General features: G+C 43.6%; 3 protein-coding genes across 6 annotated transcripts in view; 1 reads left to right on the plus strand and 2 right to left on the minus strand.

The window, feature by feature from the left end:
- Nucleotides 1–6,543, minus strand: part of AZIN1 (antizyme inhibitor 1) — a 38,256-nt gene extending 31,713 nt beyond the window's left edge. For 2 of the 4 annotated variants that reach the window (NM_001301730.1, NM_001291493.1), the window contains 2 exon segments: nt 257–394; nt 6,069–6,543. The gene's annotated coding sequence lies outside the window, so the exon portion shown is untranslated. 4 annotated transcript variants of the gene reach the window in all.
- A 204-nt stretch (nt 6,544–6,747) lies between these two features.
- The window catches only part of ATP6V1C1 (ATPase H+ transporting V1 subunit C1), a 203,947-nt gene continuing 185,899 nt past the window's right edge, over nt 6,748–24,795 (plus strand). Inside the window, exons 1-2 of the mRNA XM_034966453.2 lie at nt 6,748–6,885; nt 23,482–23,645. The gene's annotated coding sequence lies outside the window, so the exon portion shown is untranslated. The remainder of the gene's footprint in view (nt 6,886–23,481; nt 23,646–24,795) is intronic.
- On the minus strand, nt 15,399–18,932 carry LOC117981477 (high mobility group protein B1-like). Its single transcript, XM_034966455.3, has one exon. It carries the CDS (start codon nt 16,497–16,499, stop codon nt 15,855–15,857), a length of 645 nt encoding a protein of 214 aa, XP_034822346.2. The 5' UTR covers nt 16,500–18,932; the 3' UTR covers nt 15,399–15,854.

Below are 24,795 nucleotides of genomic sequence, written 5' to 3' on the forward strand. Positions count from 1 at the left end.
CCTCTTCAACGTATATTTTCTAAGTTATGCATACAAGATAAAGTTTTAAATGATCCAGTCATTGGTAAACAATGCACACAACTAAATCAGTCAAGTCTGTAACCGGTAACTGTCTTATCTCTATTTCAGAAATTTAAAAGCCACTGCACTTTAAGAGGTAAATGCAATTTCAAATTCTGAAAAATACTAAGCAAGGCAGCACTCTTCCTTCGATTTTAAAGACCTCCTCCCCACCAACAAATGTGCAAATACTTACATGGACAAGTTGGGAGATGGAACCCCCCTATCATCAGCTAGGTTCCCAAGGTGGCTCAGCGTTGAAGTCGAACTGCTCTCTATACAGCACTTCTCCTAGGCCCTCTGGGTAGTTGTATACTTGGTCAGAAAGTTCGCCCTAAAAGAAGGAAATAAAAGTAGCAGAAGATAGTCCTATGTTAAAAAAATGTTTAGGCTGACTTAAACATGAACTATAGAATACGTGTTCATTTTATAACAATGTTTCATTAAAGTCACATTACACAAGTGATATTTTCAAAGGGTTTACCACAGTACCAAGTACTTTATGCAGTAAACATTTCCAAGCTGCTGTAAAAAATTCACAGAACTTGATGTCATAGCCATCTTACCAAGTCGTTTTATCTGCCTACTCAAGAGTTACCAGCCTTCATTTTTGAAGATGAAAACTTCATTTTTGCTTTTATTTGTCCTCTAAAATTCCACATTTTTAAGTGGTCCAGAATTTAAAAAATTCCAAGTGCCCTCACCAACCTAGTGTATATACAAGACTTTATATGAATAATGTACTAGCATGACCCAATAGTTTGGAACCACCCAGAACACTCTTTTACTCCTCAAATATTTGTCTTTTACATTTTAAATGTAAAAATCCACCACAGTACCAAAAGATTTTATGACTTAGCTAATGCATTATATATGTATCTAAAATAACTTTTGAAAAACATAAAATAACTTGAGAACTTCCTTATAATATTAAGCAACTAATCTCTTAAGATTTATCTTCTCATATCTAACCTATTTGGACATAATTCATTCTATTATCACCAGGAACAAATAAATGTGATAAGTGCACAGCACACTATACAATATGGTAGGTGAGTTTTAGACATTGTTACCACTCATCACTTCTAAGCTAAAATGATATACCTATGTTTCTATTTATAATTCAGTGGTTACTGTTTTCAAGTAAAATAATCTGACAGTATTTGCTAGAAAGGGGTGGTAAGAAGGAAGCCAGAAAACCAGAAATTATAAAGTCAAGAGTTGGAGGGATTTCAGAAGCACTGTAGGCATACCTAAAGTGTATCTCACCAGGATCAAGGCACTCCTGGTGGAGGCAAAATGTTTCATCTATCTAGGAGGAGAAGCTGATCACATGCTCAATGAATGACATTTATGGATGATGAGGAAAGAACTCCTACAAACATGCAATGATGATAATAATCTTACATTAGATTCCAAATAATGTACTACTCCATAACATTCTGATTCTTTCAACACCAACGTAATTTTCTAAATAAATAAAAAGTTGAGTCATGCTGGGGACAGATCATTCTCAATTATCCTAAGGAATAGGATCAGATACCCTGGGTAAGACATTATTCATCTTTTCCTCAATACATATATCCACAGCTATTTTGCTGCTTAATGCAACCCAAGAGCAATGATGTGAAACATTATGGACATTAAACGTCAGACATTCCAGAATGTTCCTCAGTGAGAACCCTACAACATTTCCATTTAACAAAAAGATACTAGTAGGGAATGAAGGCTCTAGAATTTGAAAGGCATTATTTAAATACAAAAAATAGGGCTAGGCGCAGTGGCTCTGAGCCAGTGGATCACTTGAGGCCAGGAGTTCAAGATCAGTCTGGTCAACACAGTGAAATCCCATCTTCTACTAAAAATACAAAAATCAGCTGGGCATGGTGGTGCACACCTGTAATCCCAGCTACTCAGGAGCCTGAGGCACAAGAATTGCGTGAACTCAAGAGGCGGAGGTTGCAGTAAGCCGAGATTGTGCCACTGTACTCCAGCCCAGGCAACAGAGGGAGAACCTGTCTCCAAAAAAAGAAAAGAAAAGAAAAAATGAGCCAGATGTGACAGTATGCACCTATAGTCTCAACTACTGAGGAGGTTAAGGCAGGAGGACTGCTTGAGCCCAGGAATTTGAGTCCAGCCTGGGCAACACAGCAAGACCCAAAAGGTGCATAGGATAAGCACTTCTTATAAACACATACAGGATAGATAAGCACTTCTTATAAGCACTTACATACAGGATAGATAGAATGTTTATCCAGACAGTTAGGATAAAAAAGCATGAAGAAGGACTTGTTAAATGGAAATGCGGAGAAAAGGCAGTATGGAAAAAAATAAATTATTTTCACTTAGAATGGTGTATGTAAACACTGCAAATTCTCTAACACCTTAGAGAATAGCACAGAGAGGGCTCGGTTGGTCAGTAAGAAACAAGAAGCATTTTATGTAATTTATTTTTTTTTTGAGACGGAGTCTCGCTCTGTCACCCAGGCTGGAGTGCAGTGGCGCGATCTTGGCTCACTGCAACCTCTGCCTCTCAGATTCAAGCAATTCTCCTGCCTCAGCCTTCCGAGTAGCTCGGATTACAGGCATGTGCCACCATGCCCGGCTAATTTTTTTGTATTTTTAGTAGAGATGGGGTTTCACCATATTGGCCAGGCTGGTCTCGAACTCCTGACCTTGCGATCCACCCACCTCGACCTCCCAAAGTGCTGGGATTACAGGCGTGAGCCACCACGCCCGGCCTATTTTATTTTCTTAAAAATAAAATAGGAATTCAAGCTGGCCTTGAATTCCTGAGCTCAAGTGATCCGCCTGCATCAGCCTTCCCAAGTGCTGGGATTACAGGTGCAAACCACCGTGCCCAACTACAAAAACTTTCTATCACTTTGACAGCAACTATTACAAACTTAGTATCTCAAAATTATCAGTACATCTCTGAAAACACAATGCCTTTACCAATGATTTTTAAAATCGTTCTGTGGTATTCTTTGTAAAAACTCCAAACCCCAGTCTAATCATGAGAAAAACATCAGGTAAACCCCAAGTTTAGGGGAGGGGAGTATTCTACCAGATATCTGGCAGCACTTTTCTAGACTGTGATGGTAATGAAAAACAAAGGAAGACTGAGAAACTGTCACAAACCAAAGAAAACTGGGAAGACATGACAACTAAATACAATGTGGTAACTTGGATTCTGGAACAGAAAAAAGACATTAAAGAAAAACTGGCGAAATCCAAATAAAAGTCTCGAACGTTTCATAGTGCCAAAGTCAGTTTCTTAGTTTTAACAAATGTACTGTAATAACGTAAGATGTTACTAATAACTGGGTGGGAAGTATGAAGAAACTGTATCTTTGTGACTTTGCTGCGCAACTAAGATACTCCAAAATAAAGTTTATTTTATTTTTCATTATTATTATTATTTTTTTAGATGAAGTCCCGCTGCTCTTGTCCCCCAGGCTGGAGTGCCCTGGTGAGATCTTGGCTCACTGCAACCTCTGCCTCCTCAGTTCAAGCGATTCTCCTGCCTCAGCCTCCCGAGGAGCTGGGATTACAGGAGCCAGCCACCACGCCCGGCTAATTTTTGTATTTTTAGTAGAGATGGAGTTTCAGCATGTTGGCCAGGCTGGTCTCCTGACCTCAGGCAATCCACCCGCCTCAGCCTCCCAAAGTGCTGGGATTACAGGCGTGAGCCACCGCGCCCGGCCTAATAAAGTTTATTTTTAAAAAAAACAACCAAGGGATAGTCACCTAATGGGCTACTACTCAGCAACACAAATAATCTACTGATAATCTACAGATAAAGACAACAGGGATGAATATTAAAAATGTGCTGAGTTAAAAGAAGCCTTTTATACCAAAGAATGCATACTGTATGATTCCATTCATGTGGAAATTCTGGAATAGACGAAAATAATCTATGGGTTTAAAAAAAAAAATCAAGATCAGCCGGGCGCAGTGGCTCACGCTTGTAATCCCAGCACTCTGGGAGGCCGAGATGGGCGGATCATGAGGTCAGGAGTTCCAGACCAGCCTGACCAACACAGTGAAACCCCTTTCTACTAAAAATACAAAAATTAGCTGGGCGTGGTGGGCGCCTGTAATCCCAGCTACTCGGGAGGCTGAGGAAGGAGAATCGCTTGAACCTGGGAAGCGGAGGTTGCAGTAAGCAAGTGGAGATTGTGCCACTGCACTCCAGCCTGGGCGACAGAGCTAGACTCCAAAAAAATAAAAAACCAAGATCGTGGTTGGCTCTGTGGTGACTGGGAGACGATTTGAAAGGACAAGAAAAAACTTTTGAGGGTGATGGCGATGTTCTACATCTGGACAAAAGGTTTAGGTTACACAGCTGTATTTTTGTCAAAGTTCATCAAATCGCATACTTAAGACTTGTGGGTTTATACTGATGTGAATTTTACCCTCTAAGATTTAAAAAATAGTAAGCGGTACTGAGCTCTATTTAATATGCACATACTAAAGTTGGAGGGGTCTCCAACTTTACTTTGAAATGCATCGACAAATAAGGCAAAATGTTAATTACAGAATCGAGGTGGAAGTATAACTCTTTTTCACCTTCTGTTTGAAAATGTATGTAATAAAACCTTGGGGGAGAAAGGCACTGACTACTCGACCTCACTTATCACCACCGATAATCATTTTCTTTTGGAGTCTTTCCTAAACTCCTTGGGGCTTATTTCTAATCATGATCAGCATCTGCACGCTCTCGTATATGTAAAAGAAATTAATGAATTATGAGGGCCTTTCTAGACAATCATGAGCCATGTTTCTGCCAACCCTTGCTGTATTTGATGTGCTTTGATGTACTTCTACTTTGTGCTTTGATGTACCTCTACATCAACCTTCGCTGAGCACAAGGCAATTCCCCCTCCTTTGAGTCTTTAGATTCCCACCCAGTCTGGGAATTCACGATAGAAACACGACGGGACACAGAACTAATATAACCAAGATGCCACCACAAAATTCAGTTAAATGTGCTGAAACATGAGGCGGTAAACTGTGTCCCCGACTGTTTCGGGTTTCTGAACCAGTAGCTTTGTCTACGAAACACACATTCAGGATACCGTGTAAGGGTTAGAACATGTTACCACCACCAACTGTTGGCAGTCAAGACAGTAGTTGATAAGCCACCCGTCTACCAATCTCCCTCTTTCTGCCTAGGAACCATGGCGCGGACGGAAAAACGAAGCCATGGTGACTAATCCTCAGGCTCCAGGAGGTGACTGGGGTGAGTGAAGGCGACTTGACCCAATCAGGAGCGCCGCAGGGGCGGAGCAGCAGCCTCGAGGCTTCCAGAAGGGGCCAAAGGCCTCTCGCTGGCTACCTGACACCGGGGCTTCCCCGCCGCCAGGCCCCAAGTGGCGTCAACTTTCCTCCACCAGAGGGGGACCGCGCTCCCCGCGCCCCCCAGGAATCCGACTTCCTCCGCAGCTGTCACCAGAGGCCGGCGCGGGGCCCGCCCCGCTCCATTCATAACCAGGACCCCAGCCGCTGCAGCCCACAGCGCCGCCCGCCCGCCGGGCTTCGGGAGGCAAAGGTGGCGGCGGCGCACCGCGGGGTAGGGGCTGCGGGACCCCGGCCCCTCAGGGCTGCGGCCGGGCCCCCTCCCCGGAAACAGCAATGCACCACGGGAGAGGGGTGGGGGCCGCAGGCCGCCAGGAGGGGACGGCGACCCCCGGCGGCGAGACCCCCGCGCGCTCCCCCACTGGCACACGCCCCCTCGCCCCAACTGCTGTGGCTCCGGCTCCGCCAAGCGTCCAGCAGCCGCCCGAAGGTCCTGAGGCGCGGCCCGCCGCCCAGCCCCGCCGCCGCCGCCGCCGGGGGCACAGACAGCCGCCACACATGCCGCCGCCGCCATGTTCGAGGCGGCCGGCCGCGGGGCGCTGCGGGGACGTCTTAAGGGCGGCGGGGCCCAGCCGGAGCCCCCCAGCCGCCCCCCAAGGCCAGCCCCGCGTCCTGGCCCCTCCCGCGCTCCTCGGCTCGGTACTCACGTGAGATAACGGCCCAAAGAGTCGGGTAAAGCGTCTTCTCTTTTTCGGCGGAATTTTTAAAGAGGGATGTGGTTACCTTGAGCAGAAATACCCAAGGCGGCCTGGGCCATAGGCTGCGGGAACGACTTGGGGGTAAAAGCGCGGCACCGACACCAGCTGTGTGCAGCAGTGGCGGCGGCGGCCGAAGGAGAAATAGAACAGCGCAGGCAAAAGAAGAAAGGCGCGGGCTGGGTGGGAAGAGGATTCGGACTCGTCACACTGCAGAGCAGCAGAGCGAGAAAGGATGAGAAGAGGCAGAGAAGGCGACGGCAGAAGAAAAAAGGAAAAACTGCGGCCGCGATCAGAGCCTGAAAGTGTGAGAAGGCGGCGCCAGCGACGCCAGTATTTATATTAGGGGGCGTGGCCTGGTGACATCACAGCTGGCCGGGCAGCCGCGCGAGCGGGGCGCAGCCCGGTTGCAGCCCGGAGAAAAGGGAGGGGGACGGAAGAGGAAGGAGGACTGAGCCCGGGAGAGAGAGGGGAGGGGTCGGCGCGCGACCGGGTCATGCAGGTGCAGACTGGCCGGTCGCTTCCCGCCCTCCAGCCACCCGCAGCTCCCCGGCAGGCGAAGGGCGGCCGCGCGGGTGTGGGCCGGGAGAAGGAGGCGGCTCGGCTGGAGCGCGCCGTCCGCCCGACCCCCGCCGCCTCTCGGGCGCCTGCGCTCACGCTGCGGGGCCCAGCGCATTGTGAGCCGGGTCGAGCTCCACGCTGGCAGCGTCTGAGAGCTGTCCTGGGCCGGAGGTGGCGCGAACCCTGTGCGGCCTAGAGTGGGCCTGGGGTAAGCCTGTCGGCGCCGCTGCCGAGCCTTCGCGTCCAGCTCCCTCCGCTTTGTGAGGCCTGTAGTTTACCCTGGGGAGTGTCCTCCCGGGCTGAGGCGCCCGCCCTCGGTGATGCGGTACTCATTTAGGGAAGCGAGTTCCTCGTGGCCGGAAAGGACCGGCCCAGTGTCCGGGTGTTAAAAAGGGTTGTGACCACGTGAAAATGTCCTCAGTGCTCGAACGTTGCAATACGGTGCAGTGGAAATTTTTTAAAGGAATATGGCTTTTATGTCTTCATTTTTAAAAGGATTGGTGGAGTCAGTCCCAAGCAGGACCCGCGTTGGAGAGGGGATTACTGATGTTACAAGCGCACATTACTTCAATCCCCTAAGTCTCATTTTCGCGGTCGTTTTAATTTTTCTACTCCACAACAGACTTTTTTTTACTAGGGGTTCTAAGATTACCTACATAGCTTTTAATTTATTTTCATCTTTTTTAGATGCCTCAGCACTAATGATCATGATCAGAGACCCCGAGTTCTCTCGTGCTGCTACGCTTCGCAACACATAGCACAAATGGAATATGTGTTGACACACCCCTCTAAAGTTAAGATCTTTGATATTAAGACCCTGACTTTTTTCCCTTTCATTCTTCCGAACCCTCTGTGTACTTTGAGCAGCACTGTGGTTGATTAATAAACCATCAAATGTGAAAGGAAGAAAGCGACCTTCCTGTGTGGAAAAGCAGGATATCTTGCGAGGCTGTATGAGAGAGTATTCGGTAGAATCAGGAGCTGTGGACGCATTCCTGATTTTGTTTTTCCTTATTTTGCTCGGCTATATCTTGGCTCTGTCTTTTATTTCTTCAAAGTTCTGTTCTATTCAGAACATTTGAAAGCACAGCCATTCACTAGACCCTCTCTGGTGGAGGAAGAAAAACTAGAGATGAATACAGTATTTGAAACCTTGCTTACAATCTAGCAGGGGAAATAAGACAGCAATACAAAATAAATTGTTGGCTGATACAAATAAAATGCTGCAAGGACCAAGTGGAGGGAAGAGATGATTGCAGCTAAGTGAGAGAAAGGCTGCTGGGGAAAGGTAAAGAGTGATTTTGAGAAAAGCCTTTCTAGACAAAGGTGCTTCCTTTTTCACCAAACTCGCCTGTTTGGTGATTTTGAGAGTAGATGTTCCAGTGTTCCAGGCAAGGGAAACGGATGAGAGAAGGCACAGAAGTGGGTGGGTTTAGAGAATTGTGAATAGCCTTTCTGGTTCCAGCATAGGGGCATGGTTGCAAATGAGACTGAAAAGGTAGATTAGGGTGACATCAAGAAGACATTGGAGGCTGGGTGCAGTGGCTTACACCTGTATTCCCAGCACTTTGGGAGGCCGAGGAGGGCGGATTACCTGAGGTCGGGAATTCGAGACCAGCCTGACCAACATGGAGAAAACCCGGCTCTACTAAAACTGCAAAATTAGCTGGGCATGGTGGCACATGGCTGTAATCCAGCTACTCAGGAAGCTGAGGCAGGAGAATCTCTAGAACCTGGGAGGCGGAAGTTGCAGTGAGCCGAGATCACACCATTGCACTCTCCAGTCTGGGCAACAAGAGTGAAACTGCGTCTCACAAAAACAAAAACAAAAAATTGGAACTTGGACTTTATTCTGGAACCATATAAACAGGAACATGATATGCTCAAAAATATGTTTTTTAGAAGATTACTCCGGCACCAGTGGGTGGGATTGAAAAGAGGTAGAAAGTTTGGAAGTGAAGGAAACTCTTACAGCAGTTTTGTGGGGTCTTTTGGTTTACTTATTTATTTATTTTAGTACTAAGGGGGCCGGGCGTGGTTGCTCACTTGGTGGCCTAGTGATGGTGTGGTGGCCTAGCACTTTGGGAGGCTGAGGCGGACGGATCACTTGAGGCCAGTAGTTTGAAACCAGCCTGCCCAACATAGCAAAACCCTGTCTCTGCTAAAACTACAAGAATTAGCCAGGCGTGCTGGTACACGCATGTAGTCCCAGCTTCTTGGGAGGCAGTGGCAGGAGAATTGCTTGAACCCGGGAGGCAGAGGTTGCAGTGAGCTGAGATCGCACCACTGCACTCCAGCCTGGGCAACAGAGATGTACTTTGTCTCAAATAATAATAATAATAATGAAAGTACTAAGGGGATTCAGAATGGATGGGAGGGAAAAGGCACAGAGAGAGTAGAGATAATCTTGACTTTCAAAGGAGATGAGAAGGTGTCAAGTGATTTGGGGATATTAAGCTTATCAACAGGGAGAATTCTGGAGCCATAAACAGAGATAGAAATAGAAGGACCCTGCCAGGAGCAGTGGCTCACGCCTGTAATCCCAGCACTTTGGGAGGCCGAGGCAGGCGGGTCACGAAGTCAAGAGATCGAGACCACCCTGGCCAACATGACGAAACCCCGTCTCTACTAAAAATACGAAAATTAGCTGGGCATGGTGGCATGTGCCCTGTAGTCCCAGCTACTTGGGAGGCTGAGGCAGGAGAATGGCGTGAACCTGGGAGGCGGAGCTTGCAGTGAGCCGAGATGGTGCCACTGCACTCCAGCCTGGGCGACAGAGCGAGACTCCATCTCAAAAAAAAAAAAAAAAAAAAAAAAAAAAAAAAAAAAAAGAGTAAGATGAGGCTAGGTTTTTTTGCCTTTTGTGTGTGTATGTGACAGTGTGTCACTCTGTCGCTCAGGCTGAAGTGGAGAGGCATAGTCTCGTCTCACTGCAACCTCCACCTCCTGGGACCAAGTGATCATCCCACCTCAGCCTCTGAGTAGCTGGAACTACTGGTGCACCACCATGCCTGGCTAATTTTTTGTGAAGACAGGTCTTGCCATGTTGCCCAGGTTGGTTTTGACCTCCTGGACTCAAGTGATCCACATACTTAGGCCTCGCAAAATGCTGGGATTATAGGCATGAGCCATCACACCAGGCCTGAGGCTGCTGTGATACAGAGTTTTAGCTGTTGAAGAAATAGCCAGGTAAAAATGGTCCAGAGGCCTCTGAAAATGGGGAGATCTGGAACCCTTTGGGTGTGAATTTGGGAGCCTTTCCTACAGACATGATAATTAAGGAATTATTGAGGTATAGAAGAAAAGAGTATAAGCACAGGATCTAGAGAATGCCAGAGATAAAAGACAGCCGCAGAGAAGACCAAGAGGCCGAAGAAAATGACAATAGTGCAATGCTATGCTATTCAAGGAAGAGGGTGCTTATCGCAAAACGGGATGAGTGATCAGGGTTGTCATATCCTCAAACAGGTTGGAAAGGGGATTCTGATTTTGCCAAATGGCAAATCACTGGTAAACTCCAATCTCATATTTAAAAGTTTGGGTTTATCAATGCTATAGGAACTATATGCCATAGGACCCTAACTCTTATTTAAATCGATTTGTCTCTGGCAAAATTGGTTTTGTTATACGGTAAATGGTTTGACTTAAAGTTACAGTTTCCAAGAACCTATGGATGACATCAAATGAGGATGTACTGTATTAAGTACTATTGTATATAGTAGATTATGGCATTGTAGCATTATAGTATATTATTGCAGTCTTAACAGTTGGGAGTATAATGTGTTTTAGTTCCCTGCCAGCCCACAGAATTATTCAGACGAACCAATAAAATTTTGTTTTGAAATTCAAGGCACATCTCACTTTCTTTTTTTTTTTTTTTCTCCTAAAAGACTCTCACTCTGTTTCCCAGGCTGGAGTGCAGTGGCATGATTATAGCTCACTGCAACCTCCACCTCCTGGGCTCAAGCGATTCTCTCACTTCAGCCTCTCGAATAGCTGGGATGACGGGTGTGCACCACCATGCCTAATTTTTTTTTTAAATTTTTTGTAGACATGGGGTTTCACCATGTTGTCAGAGCTAATCTCGAACTCCTGGGCTCAAGCGATCCTCCCACCTCAACCTCCCAAAGTGTTGGGATTACAGGTGTGAGCCACCACACCCAGCCTATCTCACCTTCTTGATACTACAAAACCTTCCTCAGTCCCCTGTTTGTTCTCTTTGCTCCCAAGTGCAATCCCTGTGTGGGCCTGCATAGCTTACACTACTTTCCTCTTCTTGTCTGAGGGAATGTGTAACTAATAAACTGTTGTTGATCTTTAAAGAAAAAAAAAGTTTGGGTTTATATTCCAAAGGCGTTGGAAAAGGCTTCAATCATGGAAATGATTTGTATTTTAGAAAAGGTGAGAAAGTGGGGCTGGAAAGGTAAAATACTCTTAAGTTTTTGGCAGGCAGAACATACGTGAAGCCATTGTAGTCATTCATGGAGAATAGCAAGGGCCTGGAAAGAATTTTATCTGTAACCTTTAACAGAGTAATATCAGCAGAGTAGGAGAAACAGGAAGTTGTAAAGGGTTGAGTGAGGGGCACTTGCAGTCAGTGAATGTTGACCTCTCTTTAAGTAGATGATACTGGACTAGGGCCTAAGCCAACATCATTTACACCATGAAGCAACTCAACAACATTTATTATGAAAACTATGTGCCCACAGGATTAGTATTTGTGTATTCAGATTTAAAGAATAATGCTAGCTTTACATGAATACAATAGAGCTTTGAAAACTATACCACAGTAGGCCGGGCACGGTGGCTCATGCCTGTAATCCCAGCACTTTGGGAGGCCGAGGCGTTCAAGACCAGCCTGACCAACATGGAGAAACCCCGTCCCTACTAAAAATACAAAACTAGCTGGGCATGGTGGTCATGCCTGTAATGCCAGCTACTCGGGAGGCTGAGGCAGGAGAATCACTTGAACCTGGGAGGCGGAAGTTGCAGTGAGCTGAGATTGCACCATTGCGTTCCAGCCTAGGCAACAAGAGCGATACTCCATCTCAAAAAACAAAAAAACAAAAAGAAAACTGTACTACATTGGAATAGACAACATAGTGTAACTTTAATGGAAGGATAGCTATCTAATGAGAATGGCATATTTAACTGTGTTTGGGGTTTTAGTTATTTTGCCAAGTCAGGTTACTCATACACAAATATGCAGGTAGTGCCAGCAAAAATATTATCATTAAATAGAGCCCTAAGATAAAATGATATAATACTGTTCCTACTTAAATCACCTAGGTCCATTGATTCAAACTTATATGCTTTTGTGCCAATAGATATGAAAGATTGAATGAATTAGATGATTGATAAGGGTAAGTCACTCAACATAAATAGGTAAGGCTGGGCATGATGGGTCATGCCTGTAGTCTCAGCACTTTGGAAGGCTGAGGTGGGGGGATCCCTTGAGCCTAATAATTCAAGAGCAGCCTGGGCAACATGGTGAAATGCTGTTTGTACAAAAAATACAAAAATTAGCTAGGCATGGTGGCATGTGCCTGTAGTCCTAGCTTCTTGGGAGGCTGAGGCAGGAGAATCACTTGAGCCCAGTAGGTCGAGGCTGCTGGGATCGTGCCACTGCACTCCAGCCTGGGTGACAGAGCAAGACTCAGTCTCAAAAAAAAAAAAAAAAGGTAAACAAAATCATCACCCTATAATAGAAATCTCATGTAACCACATATATAAAAGTTAAGAGTTTATTGGTAATTGAGAGTAAAAATCCCAGTTTAATGAATGCTATAGTTTGAATGTGTACCCCAAAATGCCTCTGTTGGAAACTTAATCCCCAGTGCAATGTTGTTGGGAGGTGGGGCCTCATGAAAGGTAATTAGGTCATGAGGGTGGAGTTAATAGATTAATGCCAGAGGGGGTTCCTTATAAGAGGGGGAGTTCAATCCTCTTACCCTCTTTCTCTCTGTTGTCCTTTCTTTGCTCTTCTACTATGGGATGACCCAGCAAGAAGGCCGTCAGCAGATGCTGGCCTCTTGATCTTGGACTTCCCAGCCTTCAGAATGATGAGCCAATAAATTTCTGTGCATTATAAATTAGCTAGTCTGTGGTATTCTGTTACATCAGCACAAAATGGACTAAGACAATAGGAATGTTTAAAGATAGCTTCCTATAAATTTTTATTGCTAAGGTAAATTCCTGGAGCACTCCTTATCCTGTAGAAAACCAAAATATATAGATGTTGAATAGTGAAAACATTCACATTTTAAAACATGATATTTTAGCCATCCACTACATCTTTTTTGTGCTCCAATAACCTTTCTAAAAAGCCAACTTACTTACCAATAATCTAATGCTATGGTATTTATGGACTAGCAAAAATGTTTCAGATTACATTGCTGGGTACAGAGTTTAGATTATATACTATTCTCTCTTTTAACTAAATAGATGTAAAAAGCCTAACAGATGCTCCTTTATTTGCTGAGTATCTGTTACTAAAATCCTGACCGGGTGCAGTGGCTCACACCTGTAATCCTAGCACTTTGGGAGGCCAAGGTGGGTGGGTCACTTGAGGCCAGGAGTTCAAGAGCAGCCTGGCCAACATGGTGAAACCTCATCTCTACTAAAAACACACACACCAAAAAAAGTCAAAAATTGGCTGTAGTCTCAGCTACCCGGGAGGCTGAGGCATGAGAATCACTTGAAACCCAGAGGCAGAGGTTGCAGTGAGCCAAGACTGTACCACTGCACTCCAGCCTGGGCGACACAGTGAGACTCTGTCAAAAAAAACAAAAACAAAAACAAACAAACAAAAAAAACGCACAAATCCTTGGAGTCATTTTTTTTTTCCTTTTAAAAATTATTTTGGAGGCACAGTCTTGTGCCTCAGCCTCCTGAGTAGCTGGGATTAGAGGCATGTGCCACCATGCCTAGTTAATTTTTGTATTTTTATAGAGATGGGGTTTCACCATGTTGGCCAGGCTGGTCTCAAACTCTTGACCTCAAGTGATCTGCTCGCCTTGGCCTCCCAAAGTGTTGAGATTACAGGCATAGCCACTGCACCAGGCTAGAGTTGTAATTTCTTTACCTGGCTTGGCTTTCACCTCAGATGAGAAATCATTTTATTTAATATAATTGTTATGTTTAATTCTTTTCACAGAATGTAGCACTTAGGTCAGTAGGGTTCTGTGCCGTTCCAGTCTAGAGATGCCCTGCATCCTAGCACTGGCTCATATTCATCACCTATATCTTTGTTCACAGGATAATTTAACCTATGGAATGATGTGCATGACCAACAAAGGGTGATAGAGTCCAGATTAAAATTCACATGTAAGGGAAAAGAAAAACATTTTTCCTATTTTCATTTCAGTGGCTGTGTATGCCAGTAGATGGGGGTCAGCATTTTCCCTCATCTGAGTGACTTGGAAGGTTTCTGCAATAAACAAGTCATAAGCATACACTGACGTCTTTTATTACTTCCAGAAACAACAGATTACTCACTGTTAATTTAAGAGGGCTGCTTTAGAAACCTCTGTAAGAGGCCAAAGGAATAATCCAGTTTTACAAGTTAAATGTAACTTAGGTGATGTGTAGGGAAAACTCTATGATTTCTCTCTACTCTGACACCACAACAGCAATCAACAACACGAGAAGACTTCTGTAACCAAACGTGGTTTTTTTTTTCCCCATGCACCAAGCAGTGGACACCAGCTGGGTGTCCTCTAATTCAGTTCTGACACTATCTACCTGAAGATACTGTCAGAACCCACAGGTTGAGGGCTCAGTCCCCAAGACTGCCCACCCCCCAACTCCAGTCATTAAGTCCAGGCCTCCTGAACTTCTGACCTACAGGCTTCAAGTTGGGGTTCCCATGACCTCCTCTTTGGGTTCGATTAATTTGCTAGCACGGCTCACAGAACTCTGGGAAACACATACCTGTGTTTACTGGTTTATTATAAAGGATATTGCAAAGGATACAGATGAAGAGACACATAGGGCAAGATACAGGGGAAGGGATGTGAAACTTCCATGCCCTCCCTGGGCCCGCCACTCTCCAGGAACCTCCATGTGTTCAGCTGTCTGGAAGCTCTGTGAACCCAGTTCCCTTGGGTTTTTATGGAGGCTTCCTGACATCAGCATTCCTTCCCCCAGGGTACAGGGCAGATTCTTTCTGGGAAAAGTCTTAAAACCCACAATCAGAAAGATAGAAGATTAGAGTCCTGCCTTGGGGCAGGTGAAAGGAGGGCAGGAGAAGGTCAGAGGCTTGCTCCTGAGGCTTAACACACCTCACATTATAACAAAAGACTGTAACAAGGGCTGTAGGAGTTATGAGCCAGGAACTGTGGATAAAAACCAATGTATATAATAACACCACAGATTATTAGAATAAACAATGGACAGATCCATGAGCTTGCTTTGGAAGTTAGTAAATCCTTGTAAAATTAATTTCATTTTCACTTTGCTACCAGGCATTTTCCGATGACAAATATATTGTTTATTGCATAATATATTGTAAGATAGGTTTGTATCTCTCTATCTCAAAATAGCGACCTGGCAGCTAGCCTAACATTTTTGGTTAAGGGCTTAGAAAATGGGAGCTCTGAGATTGAGTCTTGTTGGGTTTGAATTGCGGTTTACTCTATGTTCTTTCATAATGTAGCCTGGATGCTATCACATGAGCTTATTCTTCTTCCTAAATGTTTTTTTTTTTTTTTTTTTTACTAATAAAAAAAATTGTATTTACTTAGAAGCATTCAGAATGTCAACAAAACAGCTGCAACTTTTTTTTTTTTGCAATTACAGAGTGGTATTCAGTTAACAGAACAACAATTATTTCGTATAAGCTGCATCAGAGACAACTGAAGATGAAAAAACTACCATCCCCATATATAACTAATTTGTGCTGTGCACCAACAAGAACCTGCTTTAAATTTCCATGCCAATTTACAACCCCCATACTGTACCAGGCAAGGTTAGTGGCTATTGAAAATACCACCAGGACAGGGCTATCTAAAGACACATTCGGTAGTGTGTTAACTATACAAAAAAAGACACTGTACAGTTTAAAAACAAGTCTTACACAGCCTTACATTTCAATTTTTTTCTTTAAAAGGAGTGAGTTGTGTACAGGGGGGTTAAATGCTTTATAGACAAGAAAAAAAAAACTGCGCTAGAACCAACTTATTCATCATCATCATCTTCTTCATCTTCATCTTCTTCATCTTCCTCCTCCTCCTCATCCTCTTCATCTTCCTCATCGTCCTCCTCTTCCTTCTTTTTCTTGTTTTTTTCAGCCTTGACAACTCCCTTTTTTGCTGCATCAGGCTTTCCTTTAGCTCGATATGCAGCAATATCCTTTTCGTATTTTTCCTTCAGCTTCGCAGCCTTCTTTTCATAAGGCTGCTTGTCATCTGCAGCAGTGTTATTCCACATCTCTCCCAGTTTCTTCGCAATATCACCAATGGACAGGCCAGGATGTTCTCCTTTGATTTTTGGGCGATACTCAGAGCAGAAGAGGAAGAAGGCCGAAGGAGGCCTCTTGGGTGCATTGGGATCCTTGAACTTCTTTTTTGCCTCCCCTTTGGGAGGGATATAGGTTTTCATTTCTCTTTCATAATGGGCCTTGTCCGCCTTTGCCATATCTTCAAATTTTCCTTTCTCTTTAGCAGACATGGTCTTCCACCTCTCTGAGCACTTCTTAGAAAACTCTGAGAAGTTGACTGAAGCATCTGGGTGCTTCTTCTTATGCTCCTCCCGACAAGTTTGCACAAAAAATGCATATGATGACATTTTGCCTCTCGGCTTCTTAGGATCTCCTTTGCCCATGTTTAGTTATTTTTCCTCAGCGAGGCACAGAGTCGCCCAGTGCCCGTCCGGCTCTCACTTGCCCCGGCGCTGTCTCTATGGAGCTCAATGTACTGCAATGGCTGTGAGAGCGGGAGCCAGACGCAGCCTCCTCACTCTCTCCGCTCTGTAACCTCTTCTTCCTAAATGTTAATAACGGTAACTGCAGGCTACATTTTCTTGAATGAGACTTTTAAGATTACTGTGTCATTTAATTTGATATTTTGCAAGTTTTCTTAACCTTTTTATCGATATAAATTTGCCTTCTCTGATTGTAACTGGAAGGAGAAAAGTCCATGCAATAAAGACAATAAGATATTAGTTCTTTATCAAAGTAGGGAGAAGAAACATAAACAACTTTCTTTCACAAAAATAATCTTTTTGTATCTGACTCAAAAAGATTATCAGGCGAAGCTTGGTGGCTCACGCCTATAATCCCAGCACTGTGGGAGGCCAAGACGGGCAGATCACTTGAGGTCAGGAGTTCAAGACCAGCCTGGCCAATATGGTGAAACTCCGTCTTTACCAAAAAAATACAAAAAAAATTAGCTGGGCGTTGTGGTGTGCACCTGTAATCCCAGTTACTTGGGAGGCTGAGGCATGAGAATTGCTTGAACCCAGGAGGTGGAGGTTGCAGTGAGCTGAGATCGTGCCATTGCACTCTGGCCTGGTTGACAAGGTGAGATCTTGTCTCAAAAAAAAAAAAGATTATCCAGTCACCTATGATAATAGCAGTTAAAAGACTTCAGTCAGTCCTAGCTCTACTTGGCTAAGTGACTTAACTGTAAACCATCTCCATTTCTTTCAGAAAATGTATTTTCTGTTCTTTTGGAAGTACTTTTCCCTTTCTATTCCCTGAGTTCTGTTGTGAGCTGTCATCATAACCTGGGCCTCCCTGGCTAAGTAATTGGTACAAGGGCTTACAACTTCTTGCCCAATCTTGGGAGTTGGTGCAGCTCAATAATGATTGGCACATGTTTGATTCAGACCATTCTTTCCCTGGGATTTTTCTATTAATAAATGGTTGCAGGAAGGAAGACTTGAAGAGGGAATCATTTCTTTTCCGTCTCAAGTTATGACAATATGAGTCAAGAGCTGCCAGTAACTGGGGTTCCAAGAGAAACCTATGTGAGAAGATGAAGCCACCATTTGTCATCATAAGGGGTGGGTCAGCATTCCAGTTGTCCCATTTTTCTTGCTCTTCAGTTATACAAATAAAGAAAATTTAGGCCGGGTGCGGTGGCTCACGCCTGTAATCCTAGCACTTTGGGAGGCCGAGGCGGGTGGATCACAAGGTCAGGAGATCGAGACCATCCTGGCTAACACAGTGAAACCCCATCTGTACTAAAAATACAAAAAATTAGCCAGGTGTGGTGATGGGCACCTGTAGTCCCAGCTACTCAGGAGGCTGAGGCAGGAGAATGGCGTGAACCTGGGAGGCGGAGCTTGCAGTGAACCCAGATCGCGCCAGCCTGGGTGACAGAGTGAGACTCTGTCTCAAAAAAAAAAAAAAAGAAAAGAAAATTTTCATTCTTATCTAAGGTAGGTCCGGCTAGCTTTCTGTCACTTGCAACCAAAAGTCCAGGCTTATACAAGAGACAGAAACAAAAAGATATTTAGGTTAAAAAAATCAGTTGCACAAGTACAAGACAGGAGAGGCCTGCCTGATTATTCACAGTTTACATAGTACCTAGAAATGTTAGTTAACCACAAGCCTGCCATGAACCAACGAAGGCACAGAATTGCTTAAAACAGAAAAAAACCTGAGTGCAATTTGGATTGCAATAGTAAAAGTATAGGTCAGAAGGGAGGTAGCAGTTTGGTTTACTATGTTTGGTCAGATCCTGGCTGTAGCTTTTCTGTTTTGGGGAAAAGTTGTATTGTTGTAAAGTTCTAGATAGCACATTGTACAGGAGAATGAAAACTAGATGGTATGGAGGAGGATAGCCATAAAAGTGAGGAGATTTAGGAAAAAAATGTATTATTAGTAATGATAAAAATTCTAGAGAAAAGTTGGTGAAAAATAACAAGGGAAATGGAAAAAAGTAGAAGCAAAAGCCACCATCTTTAAACACCAAGTAGCAGACACTATACTCATTCACTTTATTTTGTTATTAAATCCTTCAGTAAGCTTCTCAGGTAGATAGGTCTTACTATGCCCATTTTACAAATGAGAAAACAGAAGTACAGTGAAGTTATGTAATTTGTTCAAGGTCACCTGGCTAGACAGAGAGGGTCCACATTTATATCCAAACATGTCTAATCTAATACCTAAAGCCAAACTCTTTAGCTATACTACCTCTTTGGATAACTTTCACTGAATAATGTGTCAAGCTCTGACAGGTAAATGAAATAAATTAGCGTCAGTACATGAGGATCAGTGGTTCCCTCAGCCAGACAGGCTATCTTGTTTCTCCCTCTGAGTTTCCATGAGGTTTGGTTTGTGCCTTTCTAATGCCCTTTGAATTTCTTGTCTGATGTTGTTGTATTATTGTCTGAACTCTGTGAACAAGATATTAAGTTTCTTTAGGGCAAAAACTTTGGTGTTTTTTTTGTTTTTTTTTTTTTTTATTCTCACAGAACACTCAATACAGTGCCTTGTGCACAGACTTCTAGTGACTTCCTAACCATGGGGTAACTGACAATGGAATGGGATGTCTCATGGAGCAGAAAGCTATTATATCACTGGATTTGTTCAGAGATAAAGAGGGAATATCTGCATTGGATGTTGGACCAGAGGAACTCCTCAGACACTTTACTTCCATAGCCCCAGTGTTCATTACATATTACATTTTTCAAAATGAAATTAGCTTTAACTTTAAATGTGATGATTGCATATTAACATAAAGAAGTTGTATTTCTTTATAATCTTTGTAATTATAAAGAAATATATATAATTATATATAATTGTAATTCTTTATAATTCTTTGCTTACCCATACTAAAATTAGGGTACTTTTTATTTATTTATTTATTTATTTTTAAAGACGGAGTTTTGCTCTTGTCGTCCAGGCTGGAGTGCAGTGGCACGATCTCGGCTCACCACAACCTCCGCCTCCTGGGTTCAAGCGATTCTCCTGCCTCAGCCTCCCAAGTAGCTGGGACTACAGGTGTGTGCCACTATGCCCAGCTAATTTTTATATTTTTAGTAGAGACAGGGTTTCACCATCTTGGCCAGGCTGGTCTCGAACTCCTGACCTCGTGATCCACCCGCCTCGGCCTCCCAAAGTGCTGGGATTACAGGTGTGAGCCACCACACCTGGCAAAATTAGGATACTTTTTAATCAGTGTTGGCCATATTATTGATTTCTCCTCCCAAGAGAAATCAGCAACGTACAATAGGAAAAAAATGCCTATGGCTGGGCACAGTGGCTCACACCTGTAATCCCAGCACTTTGGGAGGCCAAGGCGTGCAGATCATTTGAGGCCAGGAGTTCAAGACCAGCCTGGCCAACATGGTGAAACCCTGTCTCTACTTAAAAAATACAAAAATTTCCAGGTGTGGTGGCTCACGCCTGTAATCCCAGCACTTTGGGAGGCCAAGGCAGGCAAATCACCTGAGGTCAGGAGTTCGGGATCAGCCTGGCCAACATGGTGAAACCTCATCGCTACAAAATACAAAAAAATTAGCTGGGCATGGCAGTGTGTGCCTGTAGTCCCAGCTACTCGGGAGGCTGAGGCAGGAGAGTCACTTGAACCTGGGAGGCAGAGGTTGCAGTGAGCCGAGATCCTGCCACTGCACTCCATCCTGAGTGACAGAGTAAGACTCCATCTCAAAAAAAAAAAAAAAGAAAAAAGAAAAAAATGCCCATGTCGACTGGGCACGATGGCTCATGCCTGTAATCTTAGCACTTTGGCAGATGGATAGCTTGAGCTCAGGAGTTCAAGACCAGCCTGGGCAATATGACGAAACCCTGTCTCTACCAAAAATACAAAAATTAGCTGGGCGTGGTGCAGTACGCCTGTGGTCCCAGCTACTTGGGAGGCTGAGATGGGAGGATCACTTGAGCCCAGGAGATCAAGGCTGCAATGAGCTATAATCATGCCACTGCACTCCAGCCTGGGAGACATAGTGAGACCCTGTCTCAAAAATAAATAAATAAATAAATAAATAAATAAATAAATAAATAAAATAAAAAATTTTTAAAAAGCCTGTGCCTAATTTGAAAGAAATTTATAAATTTTAAGTTTTTAGTCAGGGAAGTGGAAATGAACTGTGGTAAAATGGGAGGTTTTATATTTATTTTTGTTCCTAGTTACTAAGACAAGAATGCTATTCAAAGAAAGTGAATGAATAGAAAATGGGAGACACTATAATAGTATAACATCAAGAATGCTTAAAAAAACAGTCTCAGAATTGTTCTTTGTACACAAAAACAATGGTGCTTAACAATATATTGGTTCCTAAATCAAATTTCCAGCTGCCAGCAGCCACCCTTGAGTGGGAGATGATTTAGTGCGAGCAAGTTGGTTGCAGCATGCCTCCTGCTTCCCAGGCACCAAACCCACTGGTAGCAGAGCTAGAGGACTGTTGAGCACTTGGATCCAACATCCTACTGCTCATAGTGCCATAAAACCATGAACTAAACCTTTTAATTATTAGAGAACAATGATCAGTAAAGCAAAATCGGTATTCTTCCAGATGGCATTACTTGGGGCCTCCACTGCTGCTTGCTCCTGCCCTCTGGTTGCTTAGATCTTGGGGAGCCTCGTTAGATGGGGCAAAGCCTGCATGATCTGACAGCCTCAGTGAGCAGACCAGAATCGCAGGGGAGAATATGGGACAACATGTTCTACAATGATGGCCTTACTATTAGGAGAGAAGCCCTTGGGAAACCTACTTCATGTTCTGTCATTTTTGCCATTTCGGGAAACTGCCAAACCTGCTTATTTGAAGTTCATCCATATTCTTCTTCATCCCAAGCACCCAGAATACCAAATCAAAATGTGAGGAAAGCAGGATGGTACTAGAATGTGGGGGCAAATATGGGGGCCTTCAAAGCTCATATAATTAATCAAATCAACAATAAAAAATACAACTAGAATTTCAGCTTTATCATAATGGCCATGAAAATGGGAGAATATAGCCTTTGTGTTTTTCCTAGATGCATTCTAAATTGTACTGTTAAAGAAATTTCTGAACTTTTACATACAAGTTTTTAGTTGGTCATTGTGCTCATAAAAATACTTTTAGAAAACAAGTGAAACTTAGGAGTGCTAATTTAGTAAAATAGCTGTCAAGATCTGGCAGACTGCCTTACATCATGGCTCATGCCTGTAATCCCAGCTTTTTGGGAGGCCGAGGTTTGCTTGCTTAAGCCCAGGAATTCAAGACCAGCTTGGATGACATAGTGAGACCTCCATCTCCACAAAAAATAAAAAAGTAGCTGGGCATGTTGGCACACCTGTAGTCCCAGCTACTCGGGAGGCTGAAGTAGGAGGATCAATCAAGCCCGGGAGGTTGAGACTGCAGTGAGTTGTGATTGCACTGCTGCCCTCCAGCCTGGGTGACAGTGAGACCTTCTTTCAAAGAAAAAAAAAAAAAAAGATCTGGTAGACTGAGTTAGATTATTAGGATTTCTAAAGATATATTTGAAATCAAATGATAAAATCCTATGAGTTGCTCAATATTTTACATTTTAATAAGATTGGAGATTTTTCAAATTATAAAATATTTTCTTCATGTCTGTGATATTTTCACTCAGCCTTAAAATCAGTACAAAAGAACTCCCATCCAAATTAAAATCACTGGATAACCTTAAACTTTCCCGTCTTGTCTCCTGATAACCTCCTGTTTATTCTTTAAAAATCAGTATAAGCCTAATTTTCCTCTATGGAAATTTTAATGAATTTTTCCTGTAGGTAAAGTTATTTTTGCCTTCCTTGATGCCCAAATTCTATCTGTCCTAGCTCAATGGATTCAATATTTATTGAATTGCCCAGCATGTGTGAACCAATTACAAAATTGAAGACACGGGTATTGCTATAGTTTGAATGTCCCCTTCAAAACTCATGCTGAAACTTAACCTTCCATGTGGCAGTATTGAGAGGTAGGGACTTTAAGAGGATTAATAAATTCATTGATTAATGGATTAATGGCTTCATGGATTAATAGGTTATCATGGGAGATAAACTAATGGTTTTATAACAAGAGGAAAACAGACCTAGCTAGCATGTGAGCACACTCACCCCCTTCACCATGTGATGCCCTGCACCACCTCAGGACACTGCAGAGTCCCCACCAGCAGCAAGAAGGCTCTCACCAGATTCGGCCCCTCAACCATAGACTTCCCAGCCTCCAAAACTGTGAGAACTAAATTTCATTTCTTAAAAATTATCCAGTTTCAGGCCAGGGGTGGTGGGTCACTCCTATAATCCCAACACTTTGGGAGGCTAAGGCAGGAGGATTGCTTGAGGCCAGGAGGAGTTAGAAACCAGCCTAGTCAACATAGCGAGGCTCTGTCTCTACAAAACAAAAATTAAATTATTTTTTAATTTTTAAAAATGTTAAAGTAGCTTGGATGTGGTGGTGTGCACCTGTGGTCCCAGCTACTCAGGAGACTGAGGCAGAGGATTACTTGAGCCCAGGAGTTTGAGGCTGCAGTGAGCTGTTATTGTGCCACTGCACTCCAGCCTGGGTGACAGAGCAAGGCCCTATCTCTAAATAAATAAATAACGAACCAACCCAATTTCAGATATTCTGTTATAAGCAACAAAAAATAGACTAAGATATCTAAGAATATAACTGTTAGATACTGTGGCAGGCAGCCTCTAACATGGTCCCCAATGATCCCACCTTTTGGTGTGTAATCTCTTCTCCTTGAATATGGGCTGGATTTACTGACTTGTTTCTAATGAAAAAAATTTGGCAAAGGTGATGGGATGTCACTTTTGGGATTAGGTTATAAAACAACTAGGGCTTTTTCTTGAGCATCTTCTCTCTGTCTCTCTCTCTCTCTCTGAAGGAAGCCAGCTGCCATGTTCTGAGTACTCTCTGGAAGGGCCTGCATGGCAAGGAACTGATGTTTCCAGCCAGCAGCCAGCAAGAACTGCAAGCCTTGTGAATGAGCTTGGAAGCAGATCCTCCCCTCACTCAAGCCATGATATGACAACAGCCTGAGACCCAGAGGTCAGTAAATTGTCAAGTTTGTATATCTAGCAAATAGCAGAGCCAAAATTCCTGTCTCTCAAACTCAAGATTTCCTCATCTATAAAATGTAGTTGTTCCACATGGCCAGATGCAAAGTGTCATTTAGCTATAAGAGTCTAATGAATCTAGGTCCCAAATTAAGTTCATCATTGTCCCCTCCTTCCCCCTACACCCATCCTCTTCTTTCAGGCTCCCTGCCCATGTTTTTTTTGTTTGTTTCTTTTTTTTTCGCCTGCCCATGTTCTTGATTAACTGTCAAATCAGTCAGGCTCAAACTTTTGAAAATTTTAACACCCTCTTTTTTTCTCCCTTCTCATGTATAAAATGAGTTCTGTATGTTTTTTTCTTGAAATTATCTTTTTCTTCTTCTCCCTAGTTCAAGCTTCTACCATATCATGTGTGGATAGTTGCAAAACCGACAGTGTCCAGTTTTTCCTGGCTCAATCCACTTTGTGTGGATACTTCTCATACTAATCTTCTTTAAATGCTATTTTCATCGATGCCTCCAAAAACCATAATGAGCCCCTGTTTCTTATAAATTATGTCCCACTCCTCTCTTGGCTTAGCTCTCCAAAAGCCAGCACCACCCCTGGGAGCCAGCTTTCTAATCCCCAACACAAACCTCCTGCTTCAGTCTATCTGGCTTGCTCTTGGGCCTTTGAGTTATCCATGCTAGTGTCTGCCTCTGAGACTTTGTATTGTCTTTGGATTGTTATTTTATTGTTTACCCAAATTCTGCCATCCATAGCATCCCAGCTAAATCCAACATCCTGCTCAGATCCCAAGAGGCTTCACTATTGCTAAAGTTGATATCACAGATCTTTCTAGACCCTTAGGGGCTGCTATTCCCCATTAAACTTCCCTATCCTCTTTCTATACAAGTACCTAAAATGTAAGTGTCCCCACTCATCCATCTTATCCTGTACACTGGTCCCCAGACCCCCTTGTGCCTCCCCAAACTCATTCCCTCACTGCTTCATTCCTCCTCATACCTTTCTGCTGTACTCTCCGGAACCCCCATTTTATGGAGAGCAAACCATCCTACATCCCCAGCCTGTCTCCCACTCCTTGCCTTAACAGAAACTTGGCTATCTTACAAGAACATAGCTTCCCCTGCTGCTGTCTTGAA

This window comes from Pan paniscus, chromosome 7 (genome assembly GCF_029289425.2).
Source record: "Pan paniscus chromosome 7, NHGRI_mPanPan1-v2.0_pri, whole genome shotgun sequence".
NCBI lineage: Eukaryota > Metazoa > Chordata > Mammalia > Primates > Hominidae > Pan > Pan paniscus.